Source organism: Panicum hallii, chromosome 6 (genome assembly GCF_002211085.1).
Source record: "Panicum hallii strain FIL2 chromosome 6, PHallii_v3.1, whole genome shotgun sequence".
NCBI classification, from domain to species: domain Eukaryota; kingdom Viridiplantae; phylum Streptophyta; class Magnoliopsida; order Poales; family Poaceae; genus Panicum; species Panicum hallii.
Genome location: NC_038047.1, coordinates 37,879,236 through 37,906,136, shown reverse-complemented (window position 1 = coordinate 37,906,136; position 26,901 = coordinate 37,879,236). Strand labels below are relative to the sequence as shown.

General features: G+C 44.4%; 2 protein-coding genes across 3 annotated transcripts; both read right to left on the bottom strand.

The window, feature by feature from the left end:
• Positions 1–1,779: 1,779 nt before the first annotated feature.
• LOC112897470 (probable ubiquitin receptor RAD23) lies at positions 1,780–19,275 on the bottom strand. 2 transcript variants are annotated; one of them, XM_025965770.1, is made up of 11 exons: positions 19,016–19,275; positions 17,977–18,138; positions 17,709–17,756; positions 17,315–17,382; positions 14,701–14,763; positions 3,546–3,723; positions 2,875–3,030; positions 2,676–2,792; positions 2,482–2,591; positions 2,315–2,396; positions 1,780–2,193 (listed from the first exon to the last, which is right to left on the bottom strand). In XM_025965770.1, exons 1-11 carry the CDS (start codon positions 19,079–19,081, stop codon positions 2,068–2,070), a joined length of 1,176 nt encoding a protein of 391 aa, XP_025821555.1. In that variant the 5' UTR covers positions 19,082–19,275; the 3' UTR covers positions 1,780–2,067. The 2 variants fall into 2 exon arrangements, with proteins under 2 accessions (XP_025821555.1, XP_025821554.1); XM_025965769.1 differs by having other exon boundaries at positions 17,709–17,759; positions 19,016–19,267.
• A 963-nt stretch (positions 19,276–20,238) lies between these two features.
• LOC112897471 (protein FLX-like 3) lies at positions 20,239–25,047 on the bottom strand. Its single transcript, XM_025965771.1, has 4 exons — positions 24,900–25,047; positions 21,500–22,027; positions 21,177–21,310; positions 20,239–21,094 (listed from the first exon to the last, which is right to left on the bottom strand). The coding sequence occupies exons 2-4, from the start codon at positions 22,018–22,020 to the stop codon at positions 20,943–20,945; spliced, it is 807 nt and encodes a 268-aa protein (XP_025821556.1). The 5' UTR covers positions 22,021–22,027; positions 24,900–25,047; the 3' UTR covers positions 20,239–20,942.
• Positions 25,048–26,901: the final 1,854 nt, after the last annotated feature.

The window sequence follows — 26,901 nt, the reverse complement described above, 5'->3', positions numbered from 1 at the left end:
GTCGTGCAGAGTTCTGGGTGACTACTACGTAGGATTTGGCTCACTGAATTTTAACTACTACTCAACACTGTTCCTTCTGGTAGCAACCATACTATCGGAAGCATGGGATGTAGCATCATACATCTGCTCTAACTGGCTCAAGGTAGCACTGATCTGTAGCTACGTAACCCATGCCTCCTGGCAGCAATCTCCTCGCGTGCACAGATGGCTTGGTGGTCTTCTCAAACTCAGAATCAAGTGGGTGAATAGTTGCAGTGATGAGATGGGTCAAGTATCGCCGCTAGCACCAGCACACCGACAGCCAAAAACATGGGGTCTCAGGCAAAAGCTCTTCTGCTTCTCTGACCATAGGAGGGTTCAGCATGTCAAGGTGCCAAGAGAGGTGAAGGCAGCCATCGTCGAAGCCCTCATACGTAGCAATGGGAGCCTGAGCAGCGGCTTGGTGGCGCTCCAGAACAGCGGGATCGGAGACGCTGTCCTCTGGGCAATCCAAGGAGAAAGCACCAGCGATGTGATACTCGTTTGGCACATCGCCACCAGCATCGTCGATTCCAGGCACGCAGCTTCAACCGGTTCCTCGTTGACCACACCGTTGCAACTTGCATCTCTCAGTATTGTCTGTACTTGATGAAATCTGCCCCTGAACTGCTGCCGGATGACAAGGCATGGTCCAAGAAACGGTACAAAGCAGTCGGCGAAGAGGTTCGCCACCTTCTCTCCGTCCGGTGCCGTAGGTGGGTGAACTATGGTCAGATGATTGAGCTACTTGGTGAAAGCTCCGGTCAGGATGAGGTGGTGAAGAATGGCGTGAGGTTGGGGAAGCAGCTGGTGGAGCTGCAGGATGTGGGGACGGTGCCAATCTGGGGTGTCTTAGCAAGGTTCTGGTCCGAGATGTTCTTGTGCGTTGCTCCGTCGGATAACCTCAAGGCGCACAGGGAAGCAATTGCCCGCGGCGGGGAGCTGCTGACGCTCATCTGGGCGTTGCTCACGAACGCCGGGATCATCACCAGGCCAGGCATCCGCAATGCTGCTGCTTGGCGTGCTCTTAAATTTGTCGTGTGTGCTGTCTGATCTTGCGTGTTTGTCGGATGATTGTACTGGATTACTGCCTTTGTATTTTTTTTTCCTAATGAGATTGTGTAATACTTTAGCAAATTAGTGTGTTGGTTTTTGGCCGGTTGTTGCCTCGTGTGCTTCAACCTAATGGAATTAGTCCCACGTAGCTGTGGATTAGGTTTGGGTTACCATAATACTTATTGTTCAAAACATGGTACCATCGTGTTAACACTTTAATACTAGAAGTAAGGTCAAAAGTACAAGACCAGTGGCATGTATATGTGTCATTAGCAGGTTCCACCGTAAGAAACTTTAAATCAATATCGAATTTGTCCTCCTCGACTTTGTAGATTTGGGCGAAAGAGCTGCCACCGTCGCCAATATCCGAGTCCACGTAGTATTGGAGTTAAGGGCCAAAACTAGCCGAATTGAGTACTTTCATTGTCGTATGGGACGGATGGAGAATTTGGATGACAAAGGCTATCTCTAGATGACGCGAGGCCGTCATGTCTCTTGCAACCCTTCTCCACCTTGCATCAATGGTGCTGCAATGTTTCAGCTGGATCCGCCGCTGGTTAGCACACCTTTTGTAACCATCGGCCTTCTGCGAATTAAAGCAACAAAGGTCAGCTAGTGCTTCCGCTTCAGCCTGCCAACAACTCGCAGCAACCTACCACAGCAGAAACGATTAGCAACCCTCGATCAGCTGCCGGCTCAGGCACGGGCAAACAAGAGCAGAACACGCTCGATTCTTAAACCTAGAACCATCAGATCCAATTAACCAACCGTCCCGTCGACACTGTAACACCTAGCTATATATGGTCTGCGAATGCCATCTTGAGTTCGCACTGTAACATTAATCCCAAACAGAAAAAAAAGGGTGATTGAGAAACTCAAAATATTTCTCAACCTGACACCCTAAATTGGGGTAATCAGCCTTCAAAACACTGATGCTGCATTCTGAATCAAGTCGCATCATCAGCCACCATGTACTTCAAGCCATCTGACACCCTATTGCTGGGCTTCGTCAAAATCATTCATATGGTCCAACAGATAGTTGGCAGCCATCTGTTCATCCTTGTTGCAGGCAAAGAAAACCTCTAGAACCAGATCGCGGTCAAAGCCCATTTGTTCAAGCTGCACAAATAGTAAACATGACAATGTTACATGCGCACAGCAGCCATAAACCAATTATTAATAAAGCGCAGATTTCACACACATAGTGGAATTGAATGAATCAAGTATCCAAGTGCCTTACCCGTTGTATAGCTTCATTCTCCTCGGGTGTCACTGCTATTGTTTGAGGCATTCCAGCATCGGCAAACTGATCTAGCAAACTCCTGGTTCAAGATGTCAAGAGCGTCAAACACAGAACCACAAACATCACCGGATATATAATAGCATCAGTAGATGCTAAATCCATACCCTTCAGCTCCCTCAGCAGGTTCATTGATCAAACGCAGGAACTCGGCTTGGTTTTCCTGAATCAGCTGCATAATCTGTGGATTTTGTTTCCCTAGTTCTTGAAGCAAAGGCTACATGCAATAAATTTGTATCAATGAAGATGGCTTATGGAATAGAAAAATAAAATGGAAAGATTAAGAGGAGCATAAAAAAACCTGCAATATTTGAGGATTAGCCTGCACCAAGGAAAGCAAACCTCTGAACTGTGTATTGTTTCGCAGAACATCGAGATTTCCACCACCAGCAGCATTTGAAGAAGCATTAGGAAGGGCCTGCAGATAAATTCAACACAAGTTAGAGACAAGGGAAGAGGAAGGGTTAGGGAGGGAAGGAGGAAGGGGGGAGGGAGGGAACCTGAGGAAACAGGTCCAAGGGATTAGCATTGGGTCCAGAAGATGGAATTGCAGGTTGTGCTGATTGTGGAGCCTGAACTGGATCAGCCAGTTGGCCGCTTGCAGGAGCTGGTGCAGCAGCAGCAGCAGCAGGGGCCTCTTCCTGCTCAGGAACCCCCTAAATCACAGTGGCACAGAAATTAGAGTAGATGACAATTGAAAATATACCATACTAAATATCATGCCAGAACAAGACAGTATCCTCGGATCAGTTTTAAGATGTCAGAAAACATTGCTACAGCCTACAGATACCATTGTCAATAATTTCGAAGAACAGCAAATAAACAAGAACCTTATTGAAGTTACTCGAGGAATTTTGTATTAAGTAGTTAGAGTGAAGTCATGTTATTTTGCTTGGCGGAAAAGCAAAAGAATAGTTAACATAATGGTTTGCTGATAAATGCTGAGAGAACAGTCATTAGTCACATAAACACATTATATTTAGGAAGAAGATTGGGGGAAAAACATATTCCTTTTAAAAGGGAGCTTAAGTGCAAACTAACACCACCCTTTAGTAAATTTGTAAGTGCTAATTCTCAGCTCATTTAATAGGTACCGACAAACTACGAACTCATCCAGGAACTACAACAATGAAGTAAAAAAAATTGTGGGAAAAAGAGACATCGTCCTTACAGAATATAAATATTCAACAGCCCGCTCTGGGTTGTTATATGCAGCCCGAAGAGCCCGCACAACAGTGTCACGGTCCCATGCACCTCCACCCATTTCAAGAATAGACTGTATAGTTGCATCTAGATTGCCACCAGCAACAAGGTTTGACGCAGCTTGACCATAAGGATCCACTTCAGTGCTGTTGATAAAATCACATGAAAACATTCTATTTGTTACGAATCGAAAATGTAGAGACAGAGAGAGCTCCCAATGGGAGATGTGAATAGTGAATTAGCATTTTCTTATTGATCTCAAGGTCTCTTATATATATAGGGAGATTACAAACCTAGTTAATTCTAGGCATTAGTGTAATACATCAATTCTCATTATAAAGGCAGCAATTAGGCTAATTCATGTCCTTGCAATAAGGTTAATTCATGGCCTTGCAATAAGGTTGATTCATGGCTTTAACCATGGTTTTTACCATGGCCTTAAACCCATGACGGCTGCATTGACGAGGTCAAATAAAGACCTTTTGTAACACTACCCCTTTTGATTGAGTCCTTCTTGAGATCAACATGTTCTTTAATTCCTTTGAAAAACCCTATGAAAAAAATAGGAATAATTTGTTTGGTGATTACTCTATCATGAACCTGCAAGGTTTAAGGAGTAATCCATGCCCTGTTTTATCTCTAGAAAAAACTTTGTGGGGAAAACATGAGATAAGGCATATGCTTGCATCAATAATTGTCTCATTAAAAACTTTGTATGAGAAAACTTGATGGTAAAAACTCATAAAAGAAAAGAGTATAATGTGAAGCGTCTAACAAGGTTCATCATTCAGAGTCTCCCCATGAAGCTTGCAAGTCTCTGAGCCGTCTCATACCAATTCCCTTATCACATCTCTCGAATGAGGAAGTAGGTAGGGAGTTGGTGAAGAGATCTGCCAAATTATCACAAGACTTGTCTGTAAGATGTTTATTTCTCCACTTTGTTGAAGCTCATGGGGATAAAGCAACTTAGGAGCAATATGTTTGGTGATATTGCTCTTGATGTAGCCTGTTTGCGTTTGTGTAATACAAGCAGCATTATCTTCATAGATAATAATAGGTGATTCTAAGGAACCAGTACCACATGATTGCTCAATGTGGTTTATCATTCTGCGGAGCCACACACATTCACGTGACGCCTCAAATAGTGCGATGATTTCAGAATGATTTGTGGAGGTAGCCACTAATGTTTGTTTAGAAGACTTCCATGATATGGCAATTCCTCCATGAAGAAATATAAAACCTGTATGTGTTCTGGCATTGTGGGAATCAGACCTGTAGCCAGCATCAGTGTATCCAACCAAGCTAGGATCATTAGTTTTCTAAAAGAATAAAAGAATAAGCCAAGATCCTTAGTACCATTCAGGTACCTAAGGATTTGTTTTCCTCTAGTCCAATGACGCTTAGTTGGGAGCAGCACTATGTCTTTCCAACAGATTCACTGCAAATGTAATGTCAGGCCTAGTACTATTTGCAAGGTACATGAGTGCTACGATGAGATTGAGATAGGGACATTCCGGTCATAATATCTCTTCTCCATCCTCCCATGGTCGGAAAATGTCCTTCTCTTTATCGAGAGATTGAACAACCATGGGGTCTTATTTGGATATGCTTTGTCCATATTGAATTTCTCCAATAATTTCTGGACATAGACAGATTGGTGCACTAAAATTCCTGAGTGAAGGTGCTCGATTTGCAAACCTAAGCAAAATCTGGTTTTCCCCAAATCCTTGATCTCAAACTACGTCTTAAGATGATTGCAGGCTTAATCAATATCTTGTATGTTGCCAATGATATTCAAATCATCAACATACATAAATATAATGCAAAATCCTGTGGAGGATCTTGATGAAGACGCACGGGCAATCATCATTATTGGAGTAACCCTTCTGCAGAAGGTACTCACTTAGTCGTTTGTACCACATTCTTCACGACTGTTTAAGACCATAGAGTGATCTTTTGAGCTTTTTACACAACACATATTGCGATTCACGCTTTCATTCGGTATAGGGATCCCATCAAGGACCTTCATATATATGTCCGAATCTAGTGACCATATAAATATGCTATCACGACATCCATCAACTGCATAGATAGACGCTTTTGAATTGCCAGTGATACCAAATATCGGAACTAATTCCACTCATGACTGGAGAATATGTTTCATTGAAATCAATGCCAGCTCTCTGCGTGAACCCTTATGCTACAAGCCTTGCCTTATATCTCACCACCTCATTATTCTCATTTCGCTTCCGGACGAAAACCCATTTGAAACCCATAGGGAAGGTTTTTGGAGGTCTAGGTATCACTGATGAGAATACCTCTCTTCTATTGAGGGAGGCTAACTCTGCTTCAATTGCTTCCTTCCATTTGTTCCAATCCGAGCGCTTCTTGCACTCTACCATGGATTTTGGATCTGGATCATTTTGGATGTATCTGCAACTGATGAGACAAAGTATATGTCGACAATTGTAGTCTTACAATCGAATGATTCTCCAGAATCAACATAGTTTATGGAAATTTCATATACCCAGTTGACGGCTCAGTATTTCCCAATACAACAGCGTCGGGGCGTTCCAATGTCCCACCAGTAGAAATTGAGTGCACTGTTGATGTGGGAGGTGGATTGGGTAAATCCACTTGGTGTCTCTCAACTCGAGGTTGAGTTTCATTTACTGTGTCAGAGGATTCTTTCCTCTGTTTCCTTGTGCGCTTGCGAGGATTTGCCGTACTTCTCCCACTCTCTTTCGAGGAAGGGAGTTTAATAGTTTTGTTTGGTACCTCTATTCTTTCCAGCACATTCCAAGGAATGTATGATTTTGTGACACTTTTACTCACAGTAAATGAGTCTAGCAAATTGTTTGTAGCAATCTGCAAATCAATGATCCTTTGAACTTGAAGTTCAGATTCTATGGTACAAGGATCCTCCTTTAGGGTGTCTAAGGCATCCTAGTTTATTCCCGAGCATTCAGTGTGATACTTGAATTCTCCCCCTAATGTCGGGAAATGTTCTTCATTGAAAATACAATCAACATACCAGGCTATGGGTAAATCCCCTGTAAGCGGCTCCAGGTATTTAATGATCGACGGAGATAAATACCCCACGTAGATCCCCATTTTCCTATGAAGGCCCATTGATGTACGCTTTGGTGGTGAGATCGATATGTATACAGCACAATCGAATTTCCGCAGATGGGAAATATTAGGAGGATCACCACAAATCAATTGCAGTGGGGAAGCTATATGGTATGCAGTTGGGCGCAATTGTATTAAGTCACCAGCGTGTAAGACTGCGTGACCCCAACATAAGGTTGGCATGTTACAAGTTTGCAATAGTGGTCTGGCAATAAGCTTTATTGTCTTGATAATACATAAAGCTAAACCATTCTAAGTGTGAACATATGGTACAGAATGTTGAACTTCAATTCCTAAAGCCATAACATAATCATTGAAGGCTTTGAAAGAAAATTCTGCAGCGTTGTCCAATTTGATTGATTTTATCTTGACTTGCTCTAAGTCTGATGACTTGTGCAATCAATTTTGCAAAGGCATGGTTTCGTGTCGATAATAGACACATATGAGACCATCTTGTGTGTCGATATTAGAACCACGAAGTACCTGAATGATCCAGAAAATGGTCGAATGGGGCCACAAATGTCACCTTGAATGCGTTCAAGAAACTTTAGTGGTTCAGCCTTTATTTTAAGATGTGAGGGTCTCAAAATTAATTTCCCAGTTGCACATGAGGTGCACACAAAATCTGAGGATTTCGGAAATTTTGTCACTAATAATATCCACTTGAATAGCTTATGATTTTTCTCATCATCCCGATGCCGGGATGGCCAAGGCGTTCATGCCAAGTTTTGGATGCATCCGCATTCCGAAAAATCACTTTGTATGCAACATGTGGTACGGGTTTGATGTATGTGTCGTACAATCTAGACGGGAGAGAAGGCACCTTTTCAAGTGTTTGTTTGCCATATCCGGTATCTTTGGTCAAGAGGAAGAACTCCTCATTGTTTTCTTCATGTGTTTCCACATAAATCCTATTATTTCGGATATCTCTATAACTTAGTAGAGTATATGTTCAATCGGGATACAATAATGTCTCCTCAATATTTATTTGTGTACCCATTGGAAGTATGATAGTTTACCTGCCGGAACCAACAATCATAGCATAGTTCCGTGATGGTCAAAACTTGTCCATCTCTCTTTGCGAGAGTTCGGAAAAAATTGACTTCCCTAAGTATAGTGTTAGTGGTACAACTATCCACTAGGCACATCTCTTCTTCCATTGGATTGACTCCCATAACAATCTATATAATGCAGAATTTAAATTCAAAAGAACAAATGCAAAATATAGAAAACACATACGAATATATTAAGATAGCAGGTGCAAGGACCCATAAGAAATTCGTTGGGGCGTAACCCTCTTAGCGACGCGCTACATCAGAACCCGGGTGTGGTGTTAAATGGGCAAGGGCCGGGTCGTCATCCCCTCAGGGGCGCGTCATATAGTGATCCGGGTACGATGATAAGTGAGCAAGGGTCGGGTCATCGCAGCCTCTGTGGCGCGCTACATCTGCGCCCGAGTGTAGTGAAAAATGAGCAAGGGTCTTCGCATTTCTCTCGACGGGTGCGAAGGGTAAGGAAGCTAGCCGAGCCAACTAGGATTTGTCTAGGTAGTTGGAACGTAGGGTCTCTAACAGGTAAGTTAAGAGAACTGGTCGATGTAGCAATTAAGAGGCGTGTAAATATGCGTGCAGAAGACTAAATGGAAGGGCTAGAAGGCGAAGGAGGTGGAGGGTTGTGGCTTCAAGCTCTGGTACACGAGGACAACTTCGGGTAGGAATGGTGTAGGCATCTTGATCGATAAGAGCCTTAAGGATGGAGTTGTAGATGTTAGGAGGCAAGGCGACCGGATTATCCTAGTGCGGTTGGTCATTGGAGATTTGGTTCTGAATGTGATCAGTGCCTATACCCCTCAGCTAGGTCTTAGTGAGAGCTCCAAGAGTCAGTTTTGGGAAGACCTGATAGCATGGTTAGTACCGTGCCTATCAGTAAGAAGCTCTTCATAGGAGGAGACCTCAATGGCCATGTGGGAGCGACTAATGTAGGATATGAGCGAGTACACGGGGGTTTCGGGTATGGTAGTAGGAACGAGGGGGGAGGATGTTTTGAATTTTGCGGTGGCCTACGTCCTGCTGTTAGCAAATACCCTCTTTAGAAAGAGGGAGTCCCATCTAGTGACTTTCCATAGTGGACAATACTCGAGCCAAATCGACTTTATCCTTGCTAGGAGAGAGAATAGACGTGCATGCTTAGATTGTAAGGTGATACCTGGGGAGTGTGTTGTCCCCCAACACAAACTTGTGGTGGCGGATTTTCGTTTTCGGGTACGTGCCCACCGGGACAAACGTGCCAAGATTGTGAGAACGAAGTGGTGGAAGCTTAGAGGGGAAGAGGCACAAACGTTTAAGGAGAGGGTGCTAGGCGAGGGGCCTTGGGAAGAAGGAACAGGTGTAAGATGATATGTGGCTAAAGATGGCGACATGTGTTCGGAAGGTGGCCTCAGAAGTGTTTGGTGTGAGTAGGGGAGGCAAGCAGGAAGTGAAAGAGACTTGGTGGTGGAATGACGAGGTGCAAAGGGCTATTAAGGAGAAGGAGGAGTGTTTCAAACGCCTTCACCTCGATAAGAGCGCAACCAACATCGAGGGCTATAGATTAGCGAAGAGGTCTGCAAAGCGAGCTGTAAGTGTAGCGAAAGGTCAGGCTTTTGATGACCTTTATCAACGGCTAGGTACGAAGGAAGGAGAGAAGGACATTTATAGGATCGCTAGGACCCGTGAGAGGAAGACAAGGGACATAAACCAAATCAAATGCATCAAGGATGGGACAGATCGACTTCTGGTGAAGGATGAGGAGATCAAGGACAGATGGCGAGAATACTTCGACAAGTTGTTTAATGGGGAAAATGAGGGTCCTACCTTCAAGTTGGACGACTCATCAGATGATACCAACAGATGCTTTGTGAGGAGGATTCAGGAGGCAGAGATCGGGAAGGCTTTGAAGAGGATGAAGGGAGGTAAAGCGATGGGTCCTGATGGCGTCCCCATTGATGTGTGGAGATGCCTGGGCGAGAGGGGGGTAGTATGGTTAACTAAGCTTTTTAACCTAATTTTCCGGTCAAACAAGATGCCGTTGGAATGGAGAAGAAGTATATTAGTACCGATCTTCAGGAACAAGGGAGATGTTCAAAGTTGTACTAACTACCAGGGGATTAAGCTGATGAGCCATACGATGAAGCTTTGGGAAAGGGTTATCGAGCATCGCCTAAGAAGATTGACAAGGGTGACCCAAAACCAATTTGGGTTCATGCCTGGGAGGTCGACCATGGAGGCGATTTTCTTAGTACGACGGTTGATGGGGAGATATAAAGAGGAGAAGAAGGACTTACACATGGTCTTTATTGACCTAGAGAAGGCGTATGATAAAGTACCGAAAGACATCATGTGGTGGGCCTTGGAAAAACATAAAGTCCCAACTAAGTATATTACCCTCATCAAGGATATGTACAAGGATGCGATGACTTGTGTTCGAATATATGATGGCGATACCAGTGACTTTCCAATTAAAATAGGACTACATCAGGGGTCAGCATTGAGCCCTTATCTATTTGTTTTGGTGACGGATGAGGTCACAAGGGACATACAGGGTGATATCCCTTGGTGTATGCTCTTTGCTGATGATGTGGTGCTAGTTGACGAGAGTAGGGCAGGGGTTAATATGAACTTGGAGCTGTGGACACACACGTTAGAGTCGAGGGGTTCAGACTGAGTAGGACCAAGACCGAGTATATGACCGAGTATATGATGTGCGACTTTAGCCCGACTAGGCATGAGGATGGGGACGTTAGCCTCGAAGGTCAAGTGGTGGCTAAGGATACTTTTCGGTATCTAGGATCAATGCTTCAGAAAGATGGAGACACTGATGAAGATGTTAGGCATAGAATTTCAGCCGGTTGGTTGAAGTGGCGGTAGGCTTCTGGCATCCTCTGTGACAAGAAGGTGCCACAGAGGCTAAAAGGTAAATTCTATAGGACGGCGATTCGCCCGGCGATGCTATACGGTGCTGAATGTTGGCCTACAAAAAGGCGACATGTCCAGCAACTGAGTGTAGCAGAGATACGCATACTGCGTTGGTTCTGCGGACATACAAGAAGGGATAGAGTCCGGAACGAAGAGATTCGAGATAGGGTCGAGGTGGCACCTATCGAGGAGAAGTTGATTCAACATCGGTTGAGATGGTTTGGACATGTACAACGGAGGCCCCCCGAGGCGCCGGTGCGTAGTGGAGTTTTAAAGCGGGGCGATAATATAAGGAGAGGTAGAGGTAGACCTAGACTAACTTGGGACGAGACGGTCAAGAGAGACCTTAAGGAGTGGAATATCGCTAAGGAATTAGCTATGGATAGGAGAGCTTGGAAATTAGCAATTAACGTACCTGAACCGTGACCTTTGTTACTTTTTCTTTAACCCCTAACTCTTCCTTTGGCTTGTACCCTTTTTATGTTTCTTATTCTTGTTTTTTGTGGGTTTCATCTCTAGCCTACCCCAACTTGCTTGGGACAAAAGGCTAAGTTGTTGTCGTTGTTGTTGTTGAGCAGGTGCAATATTACAACTGATAAAAGGGTAGCAACATCATGTCTTTATTACAAAGATTACTTTTTCCAATTTAAATACTAGAGCTATGGAGCCTAGTTGAGGTCTCCAAATATGTCGTTGGAAGCGTATTCCACGAGCATGTTGTCGATGTCCATAGAGCCTTCCTCTGCACTTGGCGGAGTCTTGGCGTTGCTCGGTCCCGCTCCTTCAAGGATGGGGTCCATAGCTCCAGTCTCCAGCACTTGAGAGGCGAAGTGTGCTTCATACTTCAGGGTATTCTGTGTACGACCCACGGACTTCATGTATAGATCAACAAGATGCTTAGGGGTCCTGCACTTCTTAGCAATATGATTGTTGCAACCACACCTGAAGCAGGCGGTCTTGTTGCAAATATCATTTTTGGGCTTAGAAATGCCTTCCCCCTTTTTGGACGTTCCCACGTGGCTTTTTGGCTCTTGCGCTTGCCCTTGCCCGAGGATTTTCCAATCTGTATTCCCATTCGGTCCATTTTTCTTCGCATTCACATGTACTTTAGGTAGTGGTGCAGTGCCCAGTGGGCGCTAGCTTGAGTTCCACACAGTGAGCTCATGGCTCTTTTCCGCTTATTTTAATGTCTGAATGAGCGAAGAGTAGAATGTGAAATTCTTCTCCTGGTATTGTTGAGTAATGATCCTTTCTGACGGGAGCATTATAGACCGAGTCTTCTCAATTTTCTCTGCTTCACAAGTTTTTTTTCACAAAACCGGAGCTTAGAGCATATCTTATGAACAGCATGGTTGAATTCGTCTACAGTTTTGAAATCCTGTAGGCGTAAGTGGTTCCACGCATGCGTTGCCTTCGGGAGGACAATAGCTTTATGCTGTTCATATCAATTTTTAAGAGATGTCCACAAAGTATGTTGGTCCTCCTCATACATGTACTACATTTTCAAATCCGGATGGATATGATCCATTATCACTTTCAAGGCGGAGTATTTAGACATGTTGGAGGGGGTAACAGTCCCTTCAGCTGTTTCATCTATACATCTATATAGTCCGAGCGTCGACAGATTCATTTTGACATCATCACCCAAGCAGGGAAATTGGAACCATCAAGAGCGAGGATATCAAACTCTTTGGTTGCTATCTCACCTACATTGTGATTGCCAACAATTTTGAGAAATTATGGCATGTTTAGAGCACCTCCAAGAGACTCTTTATATCTTTAAGAATAGAGATTTGGTTAAAAATTACCCTCCAACAGCCTCTTCAATTGGATATATAAATATAGACCTCTATTTCGGATTTCTCGCTAGCCAAAGATGGAGAGCAAGAATTGCTCTACTGCGCACAAGATATAGAAAAGCTGTTGAAGAGTACAAAGATATAGAAAATGATTTTTACTCAAAAAACTCTCTAAATGATGATTTAGAGAGTAGATTTTAGAAAGGCTCTTGGAGATGCTCTTATGCAATTTTATGTGAATTCAAAACTGAAATGAACTCAAACCAGAAAGTAAATATCCTCCATTTTTGGTAGAAATTCTAAGTTGGAGGGATAGTCGCTATGCTGAGGCATGAATAGATCCACATGATCTCAAACTTCAAAGAATTCTTCCAATTTAGAGGGTAGTATTGCATGGAATAAAAATAAAGTACGGCGAGAAAAATAAATTTGCAAAGTGCTTGTAAAAGTAAAGGACATAGGAATGCATAAAGTGCTGAAACAAACACATATTTACAATAACAGAGAGTTATAGGGGTCTGAAAGCAAATATAAATTGTCTCTGATTATTTGCGAAAAGCAAATTGACCAAACTTCAGGGGCTAGAATATAAATTTCTGCGGAAATTAAATTCTGGAAAAAGATAAAGATAACTGGGCCGGTGAGGCCGGCCCAGTCCTGCCGCAGCCGCCGCCTAAAAAGGCCGGCTCGGGCGGAGGTTAGGGTTTCTGCACCCGCCGCCCGCCTCGCAGCCGCGGCCGGTCTGCCGTCGCAGCCATCGAATCCACCGCCGAATCCGCCCTTCCCACACCTACTAGGCCTCATCTCCCCCGCGCTCAGGCCGCCCCTCACCTGAGGGTGGCTGGCGGCAGGCCTCGCCGCCAGCGCTCATCTCGGCCGAAACGTGCTCGGTCTTGATAATGCGGCAGCTGAGGCCAGGGCGTGCGTTGGCCGCCGCGGCTGCGGTCGGGCGGCCGGGGAACCAAGGAGCTAGTGGTGGAAGTGGAGGTGCGAGCTCGGGCTTAGCAAAGCCGGGTAGCGCCGCTACGGCCATGCTTCTGGAGCCTCCCTAGGTACTCATGTAGAAGGGCGGGGCTCCGGGGCACGCCGCGATGGTGCCTCTGAGGAAGTCCGGCAGCTCAGCCGGTGTTGCAATGTACAACGGCGTCGCCGACTTCGTCGACGAGTACTCTGACGAAGGTGATGGTGAGATGGCACAGCGCGGTGAGGCCATGGTGAAGGCGTGCTCTGCTGATGAAGGACCGGCGTCGCGGCAAGCGTAGTTCATCCAGACGTGGCAAGGATAGTATGATGTCACCACGTCCGGCACCTCCTGCGGCAGCCCGTCGGGCTGCAGCCGCACCCTTGCCGTCCATTCATGGGACTCGCAGTGGCGCAGCGACTCCACCAGAATGCATTCTGGCGCGGTGCAGGTGCCAGGCATCACTGGAGGCCCACGGCGGGTCGCGAGGCTGCTGGAGTCGCTACTAGCAGCCCTGGTGGCTTTGCGGGCAGTGGCGCCGTCGCCGCAGCGTCATCCTCCACGGCTGGCGAAGCTAGAGGAAGGAGACCGGGGGCCACGGCCGGCAAAGCCAGCACCACGGCCCCTGCCGCGTCGAGGACGACACACTGGAGCCCGGAGAAGCTCGTCAAGCTGCTTATGCATGAGGCAACGCAGATGGCGAGCATGAAGATTGCGAGGAAGAGAAGATCCGGCGTCAAGGGGAATGGGCAAACGGCAAGCCATCTTACCCTTCGAGTTGCCGGTGATTTCTTCACCTCCTTTTTCTTGCTCAGTTGCTTAGAGCTGCTGATAACACGACTCGAAAATGTAGAGACAGAGAGAGTTCCGAATGGGAGATGTGAATAGTGAATTTGCATTTTCTTATTGATCTCAAGGTCTCTTATATATAAAGAGATTACAAACATATTAATTCTAGGCATTAGTGTAATACATCAATTCTCATTCTAAAGGCAGCAATTAGGCTAATTCATGTCCTTGCAATAAGGTTGATTCATGGCTTTACAATAAGGTTGATTCATGGCTTTAACATGGTTTTTACCATGGCCTTAAACCCATGACGGCTGCATTGACGAGGTCAAATAAAGACCTTTTGTAACACTATTGAATGCCATTCATGTTTTGCCAATCAACAAATAAAAGTGGGAAACTGATGTCTTGTCAATCAACAAATAAAGTGAACTAACTGGGAAAATTTTATCAGAATTCTAAAGTTAAAAGGAAATATTTAAAACTTACATCGCCGCAGCAGTGGGAGCTGGACCAGCTGTTGCAGTTGGGGCAGGTGCACTAACAGGCACACTGTTTCAGCAGACACCAGAATGAATTAGTCAGCTAGTAACAAAACAACATTTATAAACAACAACAACCAGCAAACAATTCCATAAGAACACAGTTTAAAGGGAATTTCTTTCTCTAACATTCATTTGAACTCTACTATTCACTATTCTGCCATGCAAAAAACACGTATTTCTCTATTGCTACTCTTCCAGTGGTGGTTATTTTTCTTTCACCGATGACATCAGGTCAATAGGTTGATCATTACAAAAGTATCATATATGGTATTGACATGACAGCAATGAAAAAAACATAAATGGGCACTAATGGAGGAGTTGCAAAAAAAGAAGCAAATAATTCTTGGGAGCAGAAGACAAATAGAGAATTGAGGCTCAAACAAATGGCACAAAGAATTTCTTTTTCCCCACCAAAAGGGAGATTGACCAATTTTGTCTGCCAGATCCCATTGGGGCTCGCATTGGTTCATCAGGTCACAGAATGGCCAAATGAGTCATCTAAGTTTCCAGTTTAGCCAAGGAACAACCAAAAGGTTGAGACAGTTTGCCGTGTTGCTTAACAAGTCAGGACCTGTTCATCCCACTGATTCCTTGTTGTGGTGGCGCAAGTCCTCAAGTATTTGATATTATTCATGCGGCCACACCCCCCACAGGGAAGAACACAATATTTACAAGTACAAGAGCTAGAAATGAATACACAGATAACACATGCAATGTTCATGATCTCTTGTATTACTCTCTGCTTGGGAGATGAATATAAAGAACATTTGATGATGCCTAACACAGGTTGAGTTGCTTTCTCGTGTTCTTATTCAATTTAACTCAAACCAGAGAATACAGAAGGTAAGCAACACCGAGCTCATGTAGCCCATGCCGGATTAGTTGTAATCTGGGTCAGTTGGGTAGTAAGGCTAGGGGAAGGAATTCTGGATACTTTTCCGTGGTATCCAGAGTACTTCACCTAATTTCCTCCTGCAGTCTCTTAGGTTTTGGTGGCATTTATCACACGCTTCTGGGACTCGAGACTCTTGAAGAATCTTTTCCACCACAGAACAACCCACAAAAGCGTAATAAAACACTGTGCTGGCATACTCATTCCACTCTATCATGGTCCTAACCCTACAAACGAAGATGGCCAAGCAAGGATATAGGACAGATCATGGTGCACACATATAGCCTACTATCATACAACTACCAAAAGATTAGTTCCCTTTCTCATTGAGGGCATAAAAGATTAGTTCCTTGGCACACGTCAGGTCAACTGCGCCAACCACCACGAATCAAACAATATAAATCAAAGAATAACACCCCTTAATCTTGTTGCATTGGAGCAGCTAATAACCCCATTCTTATTCTTGGATGAGCTTTCTCCTTCAGCCTTCCCGTACTTCCTAGTGGTATTTTTCTCTGCCACAAGGAGCAACACCTCCAAGGACAACACCTAAAACTAGAAGATGGTAGCATTCTCCTTCTTGTCCATGCACACTTGCCTTTGAATTTTAAGATTGAACAGCCTCACAAACACTTCAGCTTCCATGATGGCTCCACCTTAACTGTCCACAGGTAGTTGCTTCTTGTGAGCGCCACACCGAACTCCCCTTTGTTGCATCTCATCCACCACCGAACATCTCTCACCTATGGATGCTTCCTACACCAAACTCTGAAATCAATTGATGGCCCGAACCCTGGAGAAATTTTACATTGTTCTCTTCTCTCAATCACACAGCAACTTTATTGCTGTTTGCATGAGGTAAAGAAAACAATGAATGAATTCCCTCGAGGATCAGAGCCAACAATTGGCATCAGAGCTTAGTGTAGGTCCACCGGTGCATGCCAAAGAGATGATAGGGAGTGAAGGAGGCATGTCAAAGGAGAGTAGCAACGTTGCAGTTTTAGACTCCCGCAAGAAGCAACTACTTGGTGTAGACGATTAAGGTGGAGGTGTTCATGTAAGCTCAGGGTATTTTAGGCACTACGCAACCCAAAGAACGTAAAGTGATTATTGACAAGCTCATGGACAAGGCAGCAAGCACCTTTATCACAGGCAGCCCCCGATGTGGAGTCATCGCTCATGGTAAAGACTTGATGACCATGCACACCAGAGTCGTATGAGTGCAGGAGGCACACATTTAAACATTCAAGGATGCTCTAGATGCGCTTGAAATGAAAAGTTAGGAGATCATCATGAATTAATCATGAAGATGACAATACTCGCAAGATCAGGGAGTAAATTGAGAAAATGGAGGAAAACCATGTGAGAATATCCCTTCGGACACAATAGCAATAAAGTTGCTCAAATCATTCCCGATCTTAATACAATTTACCGATCTTAATACAATGATAGTCTAGAAACTAATTGGCTGGCTCAAGGCGCATGAGGATCAACCCCATCAAACATTATCACTGAGAGGAACTAATTTCCAAAACACTAATGACGAGCCCAGTTGTTATTATTGAAGTAAAAACTAGAATACCATTTGAAAAGTGATTAAGAAAAGCCTGGTTCCACATGATCAGAATTCAACGTTCTAGTTTGCAAAAGATAAGTGCACACTTACACAGGTGCTGGTGCTGCTGGTGGTGGCTGAGTTGCAGAGGCAGCAGGAATCGCCCTATCAACTGAGGTCTGCAGGAGAATACAGATTAAATTGAACTGGACACTACCAAAGAAAACATACAATAGCAGTTTTGTTTTTCTCAAAGACATGGTTGGCGCAGACATTATGTATCACGAAAATAATACTCCAACATAGAACCAAGAGCACAAGAAACAGATAAGAGCAAATTTCGATTCAACCATAATTGTCCTTCTTAAATGGTATAACAAAAAGTTCAATAAAGACTGGATACGACGAAAAAGTTCAACTACCTTATTGGTTTTACTGTTTGGTTTGGAAACAGCATAGAATGCCTAACAAAATATGAAAAACCGTTACTCCTTAGTATTCCTACCTGACTTGTGGGAGCCTTAGCAGTAGCTGAAGCAGCACTTGATGATCCCTTCTGCAGAAAGGTTTGTTCAAATAGATATTAAGAAACCTAAGTTGTAAGGATTTAAAACATCCTGGTGCCATTCACATAACACAAAAATCCAAACAAATTGTAGCAGGGGTACGTACCTGTACCCAAATGTAATATATGTATTTGAGCATATCTTTTATTGCAAGTCAACACAAAATTTTAAGCTCTCTACTACAAGAGCAGTGAACATAAAGCATACCTTGGACAACATTATAACGATGAAATTGTTCTCAAGAACTTTGTTCTCTTCAAGTGTCGTCTCATTTTTTAGAACATTCCCTTGATGAATAAGCATCTGTTGATCAGCTGGGTAGACATTCTGCCCTTGTGTAGTCTCAATGAGCTTTTTAACATCAGCAACCTAGAAAGTAAATTCTAGTCACTTGTCAATCACGATTTTGCATCTATATTAAGTCAACAAGAATCAGGGTTCAAAAAAGCAGAAAACATCATCTTGTCCTAGTGAGAAAATACCCGAGACTTATTCTATTTAGACGAAGCTACTAGTGCTACAGTCCTTAGTCCAAAGCTCAGATTTAAGCGAAACTTCGGAATGCAGTGATACTACCATTTACCACTCGGCAGACACTCCTGGAAAGTCTCCCTCAGCAAGTGCAGTACAACAGCACCAGAGCATTCTACAATGATACCGCTGCACGCAAGACTTGCTCACGTTGACAGTCATTTATTACAGCCTGTCTACTCATCCATGAGTCGTTAAACAGGATATACAAGCGAGCCACCAACCGCTAACGGCAAAGTGATTGTCACCCACAACCACCAAGCCAGCCCATGCGGCCATGCCACCATACACAATCAACCAGTTGGCGCGCATTCAGTGGGGACGACATCCCTCCGCACAGTGTCAAGAGGAGAACGAGAGACATCAGGACCCAACCCATCGACAGCTCCCACGACCACCCCCAACGCAACAGATGAGCCCACCAGTCCATGCATTCCGACGGCCCCACCTAACCCGCAAGCCCTAGCAGCTTCTACAGCTCAAACGATTCCGGCGCACAGCCTCTATAATCCCGAAAAGCTCTATAGCAGATTGCGACCCTAGGCGCTCATCACGGCCGCTGGCGGAAAAACCCAAACCCGCCGACGAACCCTAGGCCCCTGCCGCCCGAGGCCAACTCGGTTCAACTAGCGGCGCCGGCAACGAGCAGATTCCGCTCCGCACAGAGCCACGCGAGATCAGGATGAGGGGGAAAGAGCGCGGCGGCGCGGCGCACCTTGCTGGAGGGGTCCACCTCGATCTCGAAGCTTGAGCCCTTGAGCGTCTTGATGGAGACCTTCATGGCGGCGCGCCCGGCTCGCCCGCGCCGTCGCCACCGAGCTCGGGGGGTTCGGAGGATTGGGGAAGGGGAAAGAAAGTTTCAGGAACAAGAAACGGCGGAGTGGCAGTGGTGGCCTGGCCTGGCTGGGGTGGGGCCGTCCGCAGTAATAATAAGGAAGGGAGGGGCCGATTTGAGAAGATACCTTTTCCGCCTTTCCGGGCTGGGCCCTCCTCGGTGGGGTTATTTTTGGGGAGGCCCTGATGGAGGATTTCCTTACGCAAGAAGCTTGAATGGAAGGGCTGGACGGCACTGTTTCGGTGTCCAGTGATCTCTCGCAAAAGCTTTGATCCTGGACCTGGCGAGGACCTCATAATGTTTCTACAGAGTATAACTCATGGCAAAGGGGCTTGTGAGTTGTGAAATTTGTGGATTTTCCTCCAACAAGAAGGCTTTTTTTTTTCCTCTTAGGCTATTCCCGATGAGTGATTTTATTTTTTATTGTCCAACAATACCACATAAGCCGCAAAACATTAAGTTGAAGGATGAAATACTACATACAATATATTGCTTTATTTTGCTGTTTCATAGGCAATGCGTACAAGAGACAGCCTACGTCAGAAACAATGCATGGTTTTATCTAGACATCTATCTCCTCATTAACTATCTGCCACATCATAAAAAAATGTTAACATGGCACCCTATTTAATGTGCATGAAACCTTTATGAAATATGCACGGGAATTAGCATTATCTGCAACTTGGACATTTGATGAACAGTCATAACTAACTTTTTCTTGAAATGACAGTCATAACTAACTGTAGCGAGGACATGGCAATTGCACGGCCAGATTGAGAGCTAGCATCTCATTCAAGGCTTAGATTGCTACAGAGCGCACCGTTGCAATTTGTAATGAATTTTTTCAGAAGGCAAGGAGCTTCAGATCATTGCAAGAGTTATGTTACCATAGCTCATTTTTTAATCATCAGGCCTTTTAATATTTTCACGACCATTCCAAACAAAATGCATTCGTAAATCAACAAAGGCAAACATTTCCATCAGCATAAAACAGGAAAAGCTCCCAGCATATTAAGAACAGATTTACTAAGAGTGGCATTCAGCACCAAAGTTTAATCTTCCGCCGAGAACAGCAAGGCCTCAGCACTCGCAATGCAGGTCTGTAACACCACAGTTAGAACCACCCGTTTCCCTTTGCTCAGCAATTAGCATACTGCGTACAGAAACCAAGCTACGGCAGTCGGCAGTACAGCACCAACTACCAAGCGTACCACAAGTGGATAAAGTGCCTTTAGAACACCACAATCAAATAAGCCATTGCATGTTGCCAAGCTATACCCACAAAAGCACCCCACAACACAGAAGCAATGCTAACAAGTACAAGTTCAAAATAGCTATTCAAATACGTTAATTATGAACATTTTCGAAGCAGAACACCTAAATTTGCCCTCCTTAGTGAGTCCAGGAAACAGCTCATTAGGCCACTCATTGCAGATTTTGCGAGTGAGCAAATGAGGGCCTATTGACTTCCGCAACGCAGACCAAGCAAGTACTGAGACAATATTTAGCCCGACAGATGCCATTGTGTCCGTACATTCTTTTGTGATTTGCAACAAATAAGGTGCAGATTACCTGGTTTTCCCTTTATTGCAGTAAACTAAGGCTAATGGGCATGTGTTTTCTTAATAGACTGGATTGTATTTTCTGACTAATGGAAGGTACCAAGATAAACCTGAGCTGGTATAGTTCTGTGTATTGGCCAGCAAAGATTGCACAAGCCTAAGCTTAGTCACAGTACTCTACTCAGAACCCAACTGCACTATGAAGAAAGGGAACTGTCCAGGGGAGAATGCAATCAGAAGCCCAATTACGGTTGTGGATAACCACGGGATTCATGCGATCCCCAAGGCCCACTGCCATAGCGACTCCCCATTGAAGTATAGCCACCATCATACATGCCTTGCAAACCCATCCCAGGAGTCGACAAAGGTGCACCATAAGTTCCATGGCTGCTGAAACCTATAGGTAGACCACTTTATAGGATAAACTTTGCAATTATTTCACTAATGTACAAGCAATGCAAGTGGGGAAAGAAACTTACTAGGTGCCCTTCTCTTTGCAATGTCAGCCCTCAGCTTCTCAGCCTCCTGAGCCATAGCTACAAGATCCTTCTCCATTGCTTGCACCTGTGCTGTCAGCTCTGGCTTTGCATTCTTCTCATACTCAAGCCCTGCCCTATAATGATACAGATTATTAGTTAGCAGCTCTTTTACTCAACAAGAATATAAAAAAACAAAGCAAAGCAGATACACTGAACTAAACAGCACCTTGGAGGCAGCAGTCAGAGTTATCACATGATCTATCAAGACTATCAACAGGATACATCCATTCTAGAAGAAGGGCAAAATAATAAATGCTCAATACCTAGCCTGGATCAATTCTTGCCGCAGAGCATCACGCTCAGCTATCATAGCAGGTATTTTCTGGCTTTCAGATTTCTGATGCTCAAGCTCTTTTAATAGACCCTGAACCTTTGCAGCCAGCTCTTGCCTCAAAGACTGTAGTTTACCCGCTTCAGATCGCAGATGCAAAGCATCTTGCCTAAGGGGTTCTAAGGAACGTAGCTCAGCTTCCAGCTTCAGATTCCTCTGAGTTAGCTCCCTCGATTCAAGTTCTTTCTCTGCCCGGAGCTTAGGTACAGCCTGACTTGAGGCATGGAGGTCTTCCTTCAAACGAGGCATGGTTTGCCTAAGACCAACAATTTCATCTGCCAGACGCTGATTGTCTTCATGGATTCTGCGCATCTCGGCACGGCGAGTAGACAATTCCTCCTCCAAGCGACGTGGAGAGGCAGCCCTTGTTCGTGATAGGGGAGGAGGTGGAGCATCACGATATCCTCGAGGGTCATCGTGGTATTGCCGGGGTACACGGTGTCTTCCTGCCATTTATAGCCTAATGAAGAATAATAAGAATAAAATAATTAATCAAATATAACTCAAAATAAATTGTGTGCATGCTGTGTGAGAGATATAAATCCATGAAAACCTTGTATTCACCCCCTTAGATGACACATAAATACAAAAATCGAGGCCTTTGGTAAATTTTACAGGTAGTGACACAGGATTCCATGTGACCTTTCACTTTTTAGCACAGGTCCATCTACAATATCGTCACAAAACTCCAAGAATTAAGCTAAAACAATTTCTTCAGTTAGTTGATGAGATCTATCTTACAAAAATGACTCCTTTTTTATGTATGTATGTTTGCATTTTAACATCTCCATAACAAAGGTATATGAACATTCACAAGTTTGCAACAACCATGTTCATTCTCATGATAGTACTGGAAAAGAAAGGTATATGGATGCTAGTAAAATCTCAAAGAGAGGGGGTGTATGGATATTAGTATGAACACACACAAAAATAGTACCATAATAAGCATTGTTATGGGTGGCAACAGGAACCAACCCAGGCAGTGGGCCGGCCAGCCAGGGAGGCACAGCAGCCCATGCAGCAGCAGAGGATTGGATTATAGTATGTTAGACTAGTGTTGTGTCAGATGACTCTATATAAGCACGGCATGTCGCCTCCCGTCGAGCAAACCAACTCAACTCATAACATCATTCCTTAGGGCATACCATAATAAGGATTCAAAATATTAGAGCCACTGATGGAGACAGTTCATTATGTTTTACAATACACTTACGAAGGCTTGTAAAGACTAAAGAATGTATTTGAGCACTTCTCTTTAAAAATGTCATTTAAGAAGCAATCAAAACCTACACAATTTCAGTTTATAAGTTTGTCTGGGTGTAAAACTGATAAAATTAACCAAAAATTTTTACCAAAATTTTGAACAACATTGGCTTGAGTTTTGGTTTATAAACAACTCGTATCAACTGCTACTATTTCTCATCAAACAAGAGACATCCAGGTGATATGCCAAACTAAGGAACTGCTTGATCCTCCTTAAACTGGAGGGATGAAGAATAAGTAATCAATGTGTTCAGAATTTCAGTTAAATTTTCTCAGTTTTCAGAAATGTATACAGATTTATCCACTTCTCAAGTGGGATACTATCACAATTCACAAAACAACACTTTTATGCAAGCTCTAGAAAAGTAAAATGTTTGAAAGAATCCCCCGATCCCAAATGTTCATAACTAAATATTGGTGACATTATGTTTCTTTTTGTCAGGAAGCTACTGTAATGTAGTAATACAGAGTATTCTTTAAGTTCCACAGCAAGTTTCTGAAAGGATGAGCATATAACAGATGGCATAAATGAAAATTTGAAGTAAGGCAGATTAGGATGGTCTATCTTATTGGTTTGATGGGAAGGATTTTTTACTGCAGAGACCAGAGGGGCAGAAGGAAATGAAGTCATTTATCAACTACTATTGTAAATTATAACTGTTTGGCATTTCAATGCATCAGACGATCAGTATGCGATAACTGTAACATCTAGACAGGCACGCATTAGACCAGGCCAAAGGTGTTAAATTCCCAAGGAGTTCAAGACACCTAGTTGCCTTTGATCAATACAGAAGAATACTGGAATACATGTTTTTGAGGAATATAAACAAGAGTTTCAGACGCGAATGGACACATAACTTCAAATAAAACATATAATTAAAGAAGTAACTAATACCATCTATCTATCAACATGGGAAGAAAGCATAATACACAGCAACCAATCCCTATCAATAAAATACAAGGAAAGGTTAATACGTTTTTAATTTTCATGTTGCAAACAAACATAGGACACCTGATTTGCATAGGGCCTTAAGTGTCACTATTTTTGCTTCATGCTGCTTCAGAAAACAAGTGATTTTACTTCCATGTTTGCAAAAAACAAGCAGCACAAGGATAACTGAGCTACATCTATCACCATAATCACAAGTCATGCTCGGGCAACCTAGAGGTCAGACCATGTGCTGAGATAAACATTATTCGAGTTAACAAAGCATATGCAACCAGATTTAGAGATGCAACTGCAGTGAATGTAATACCATGTCATATAAAAGCATCCAAAGCAAGAATGCTATTGGTTTATTAGAGCATTGAAGAAGATATAACTTCTCTTACATTAGTAGGCTATTTTTATGTGTATACCTCAGGGATGCCTTTTTATCTGTACTATGTCTGCAAGGATATTTATACTAAGATAACAAAGGTTTGAAGAAGGTTGCTTTAAACTTGGATTAGCCTGTTAAAACTTCAAAAACAAGGACAAGACCATTGGGGAGATCTCATGCGGTAGCTAGAAAGGTAGACATACCCACATACCACTACAAAGCAAATGCTAGATAACATCTGACAGAAAATAGTATGATGTGATCCAAAGTAACCCTCATATGTTTTTTGCAGTTAACACATACATACCCATCACCCATTTTTCTTGCTAAAATTCTGGGGGCCCGAACCAAGTTAGGGTTTGTTCCGTTTGAAGGGGATTGAAGAGGATAGGAGGGGGGAGGAAAGGATTAAATCCCCCACGAGTTAAAATCCCCCTCAATCCCCTTTATCGGTTCCCTAGCCCTAGAAGCTTTCTATGCAAATTCTAGACCCACCCTGCCCCCACGGTTCTTACATAAATCTTAAAAAATAAGCAATAAAAGCAAAGTGTGAATTACAGGAGCTCGCCCGCACAAATTCATACAGCACAATACTGCTGTGGGTGGATTCCACGCAGGGGCGGACCCAGTATAAGACATAATAAATGCATGTATGTCCTCGAATTGGGTCAGATCCGAATAAAATAGCTCAGGTTAGGGTTTGGGCTGCTAGGCTTCGCACAGCAGGAAGGGTAGGGGCGGGCGTACCTGGTCTCCTCGCTTGCGAACCCTTGGGGCGGCGCGGCCAAGCTACCGTCGATCGGCGTCTCGGCGACGGGCGCGGGGCTGGGGAACCGGGAGGACGACTGGACGAGGGGGCACTGGGCAGGGGTCGGGGGAAAGCAGCTAGCGCTCAGCCTGGGCTCGGTCAGATAAGGGAGGCCCGGCTGGAGCTCGGCCCGGCAAAGTGCCAGTGGGCCATGTGTGGAGCGTCGGGTGGGGAGGGAGGAAAGATGGCCAGATGGGTTGCTTTTTTTTCTGAAAGAGAGATTGCGACTTTGGGAGGGTACCATCTCCTCGAGTCTCAAAAATTAAAGTTCTCATTTAATAAATTGTCTGCTCTTGAGTGGGCTGCTCAGTCTACATCTATCGTCTTGTTCATCGCTTTTGCTTATTATTGTCGCTCAGTCTACATTAGCCTAAAGAAGATCCCTGTTCTTAATCTTCTTATCCTTCCATTTCATGTTCATGCGAGTCCAAAACTATTTATTTTTCTCATCTCTTCTCTCCTCGGTCGTCACCGCCTCATCACGCCCGTGAGCAAGCTGTGAGCCACGCGCGCCGGCACCGCACCTGCCGAAGGAGGCAAGATCGCAGCCGCGAGGCTTACCTACTCGCCAGAAGATGTCGTGGCCTCGGCACAGCTCGGCTTGCCGGAGGAGTCTTAACCATTAAACATGATCTTAACTAAGCCAATCATGATCACTAGTTAATGCTTAATGCGGAATTAATTACTTAAGTACTAACCAGAGCGTGTAGTCGTTATAGATGCCTAGATTTGTTGACGTAGATGAAGTAGACTTGATCTTCACCAATTAGAGAGGTTTAGATCTCTCCGTTGATGATGTTGTTATTGTCAATGACGAGCAGCAACTCCTGTTGTTTAGATGAGGAAGTCGTGCTTTCAACCCCTCCAGTGCCCTAATCGATTGGTGTTTGACTAATCTCGCGATTAGATTGGAATTAGGGTTACACGGGGTACCCCTACATCTCATATATAGAGCATTGTGGGAGGGGGGCGGACTTGTAGATGGAAACCTTAGGTGTACCTGCCAATCACGATACACGACTTATATTGGTATATTATCTCTAATTTGTGAAATTGTTCGTCATGCAGATATTTGGTCGTTATCTTGAGATCAGAAATTTCCAACATCGAGGTCAAGCTCACCGGAGGTCAGAGGAGATAGGGTCGCAGCGTAGCTTGCAGAAGGAATCGAGGTCACGAGTCACGACAAACGCTTGCACGCCAAAGCAGAGGAGCTCGAAGATCCACATCGGTCAACTGCGCTCTTAGCAAGGGTTTAAATCAGGCGTGAGGAAGAAAGTTTTGATGGCAGCTGTTGATTTTCAGGGATCAGGAGCTCCAGCAAGCATCGCACGTATGGCTCGATTTACCGCCAGGATTGGACGTGCCAAAATATTGGGCATCAGTTTTGGCACCTATTGGAGCTGGTTTTTCTCTTATTTATCCCAAAATTAATTTTTAAAAATGTATATATTTAGAGTACTTTTGGAGATGCTCTTATATTATGCTATTTTCACTTTTTGAATCACAAATATGGGATATAGGTGAATGGGGACTGCCCCTAACGCCACGTGGAACCTAAGCTGCGGGCCACCATGTGTCCTTCGCCAAGGAGCCTTTGACACCCGCACACGGGGGCGGGAGCCCCTTCCTCTCCAACCTTATCTCCGGATGGGGTCCAAATCTTAGGAGAGGGTGGAATGCGCCTCGGGCTTGCATGATAGGAGGTGGGTGGCTCCACCCATGCGAAAGGATAGGAGCCTTTATGACGAAAGGGCAGGTGAGAGGATTGGCCTGACCAGGAATATGACTGGGCAGCCTGCCCAGCCATGTGCAGCAATGTGCTCCTGCGGTATTGCACGCATGGGTTGTGCTAGGAAGTCTTATCCCGACCACTGTGGTGTGGCAGGGAGGTGTGGATTATTGTCCCATCGGACGAGGGTTAGCTAGCGCACGGACGCG

Excerpts from the sequence above, each read along its gene's own strand:
- LOC112897471 (XM_025965771.1), bottom strand. The coding sequence starts at position 22,020 with ATGGCAGGAAGACACCGTGTACCCCGGCAATACCACGATGACCCTCGA. Across the intron at positions 21,311-21,499 it reads CAAGAATTGATCCAGGCTAG|GGCAGGGCTTGAGTATGAGA; the intron begins GTATTGAGCATT and ends GTATCATTATAG. Across the intron at positions 21,095-21,176 it reads TGCAAAGAGAAGGGCACCTA|GTTTCAGCAGCCATGGAACT; the intron begins GTAAGTTTCTTT and ends GTCTACCTATAG.
- LOC112897470 (XM_025965769.1), bottom strand. The coding sequence starts at position 19,081 with ATGAAGGTCTCCATCAAGACGCTCAAGGGCTCAAGCTTCGAGATCGAG. Across the intron at positions 2,793-2,874 it reads CCTTGGACCTGTTTCCTCAG|GCCCTTCCTAATGCTTCTTC; the intron begins GTTCCCTCCCTC and ends ATTTATCTGCAG. Across the intron at positions 2,592-2,675 it reads CTAATCCTCAAATATTGCAG|CCTTTGCTTCAAGAACTAGG; the intron begins GTTTTTTTATGC and ends TATTGCATGTAG.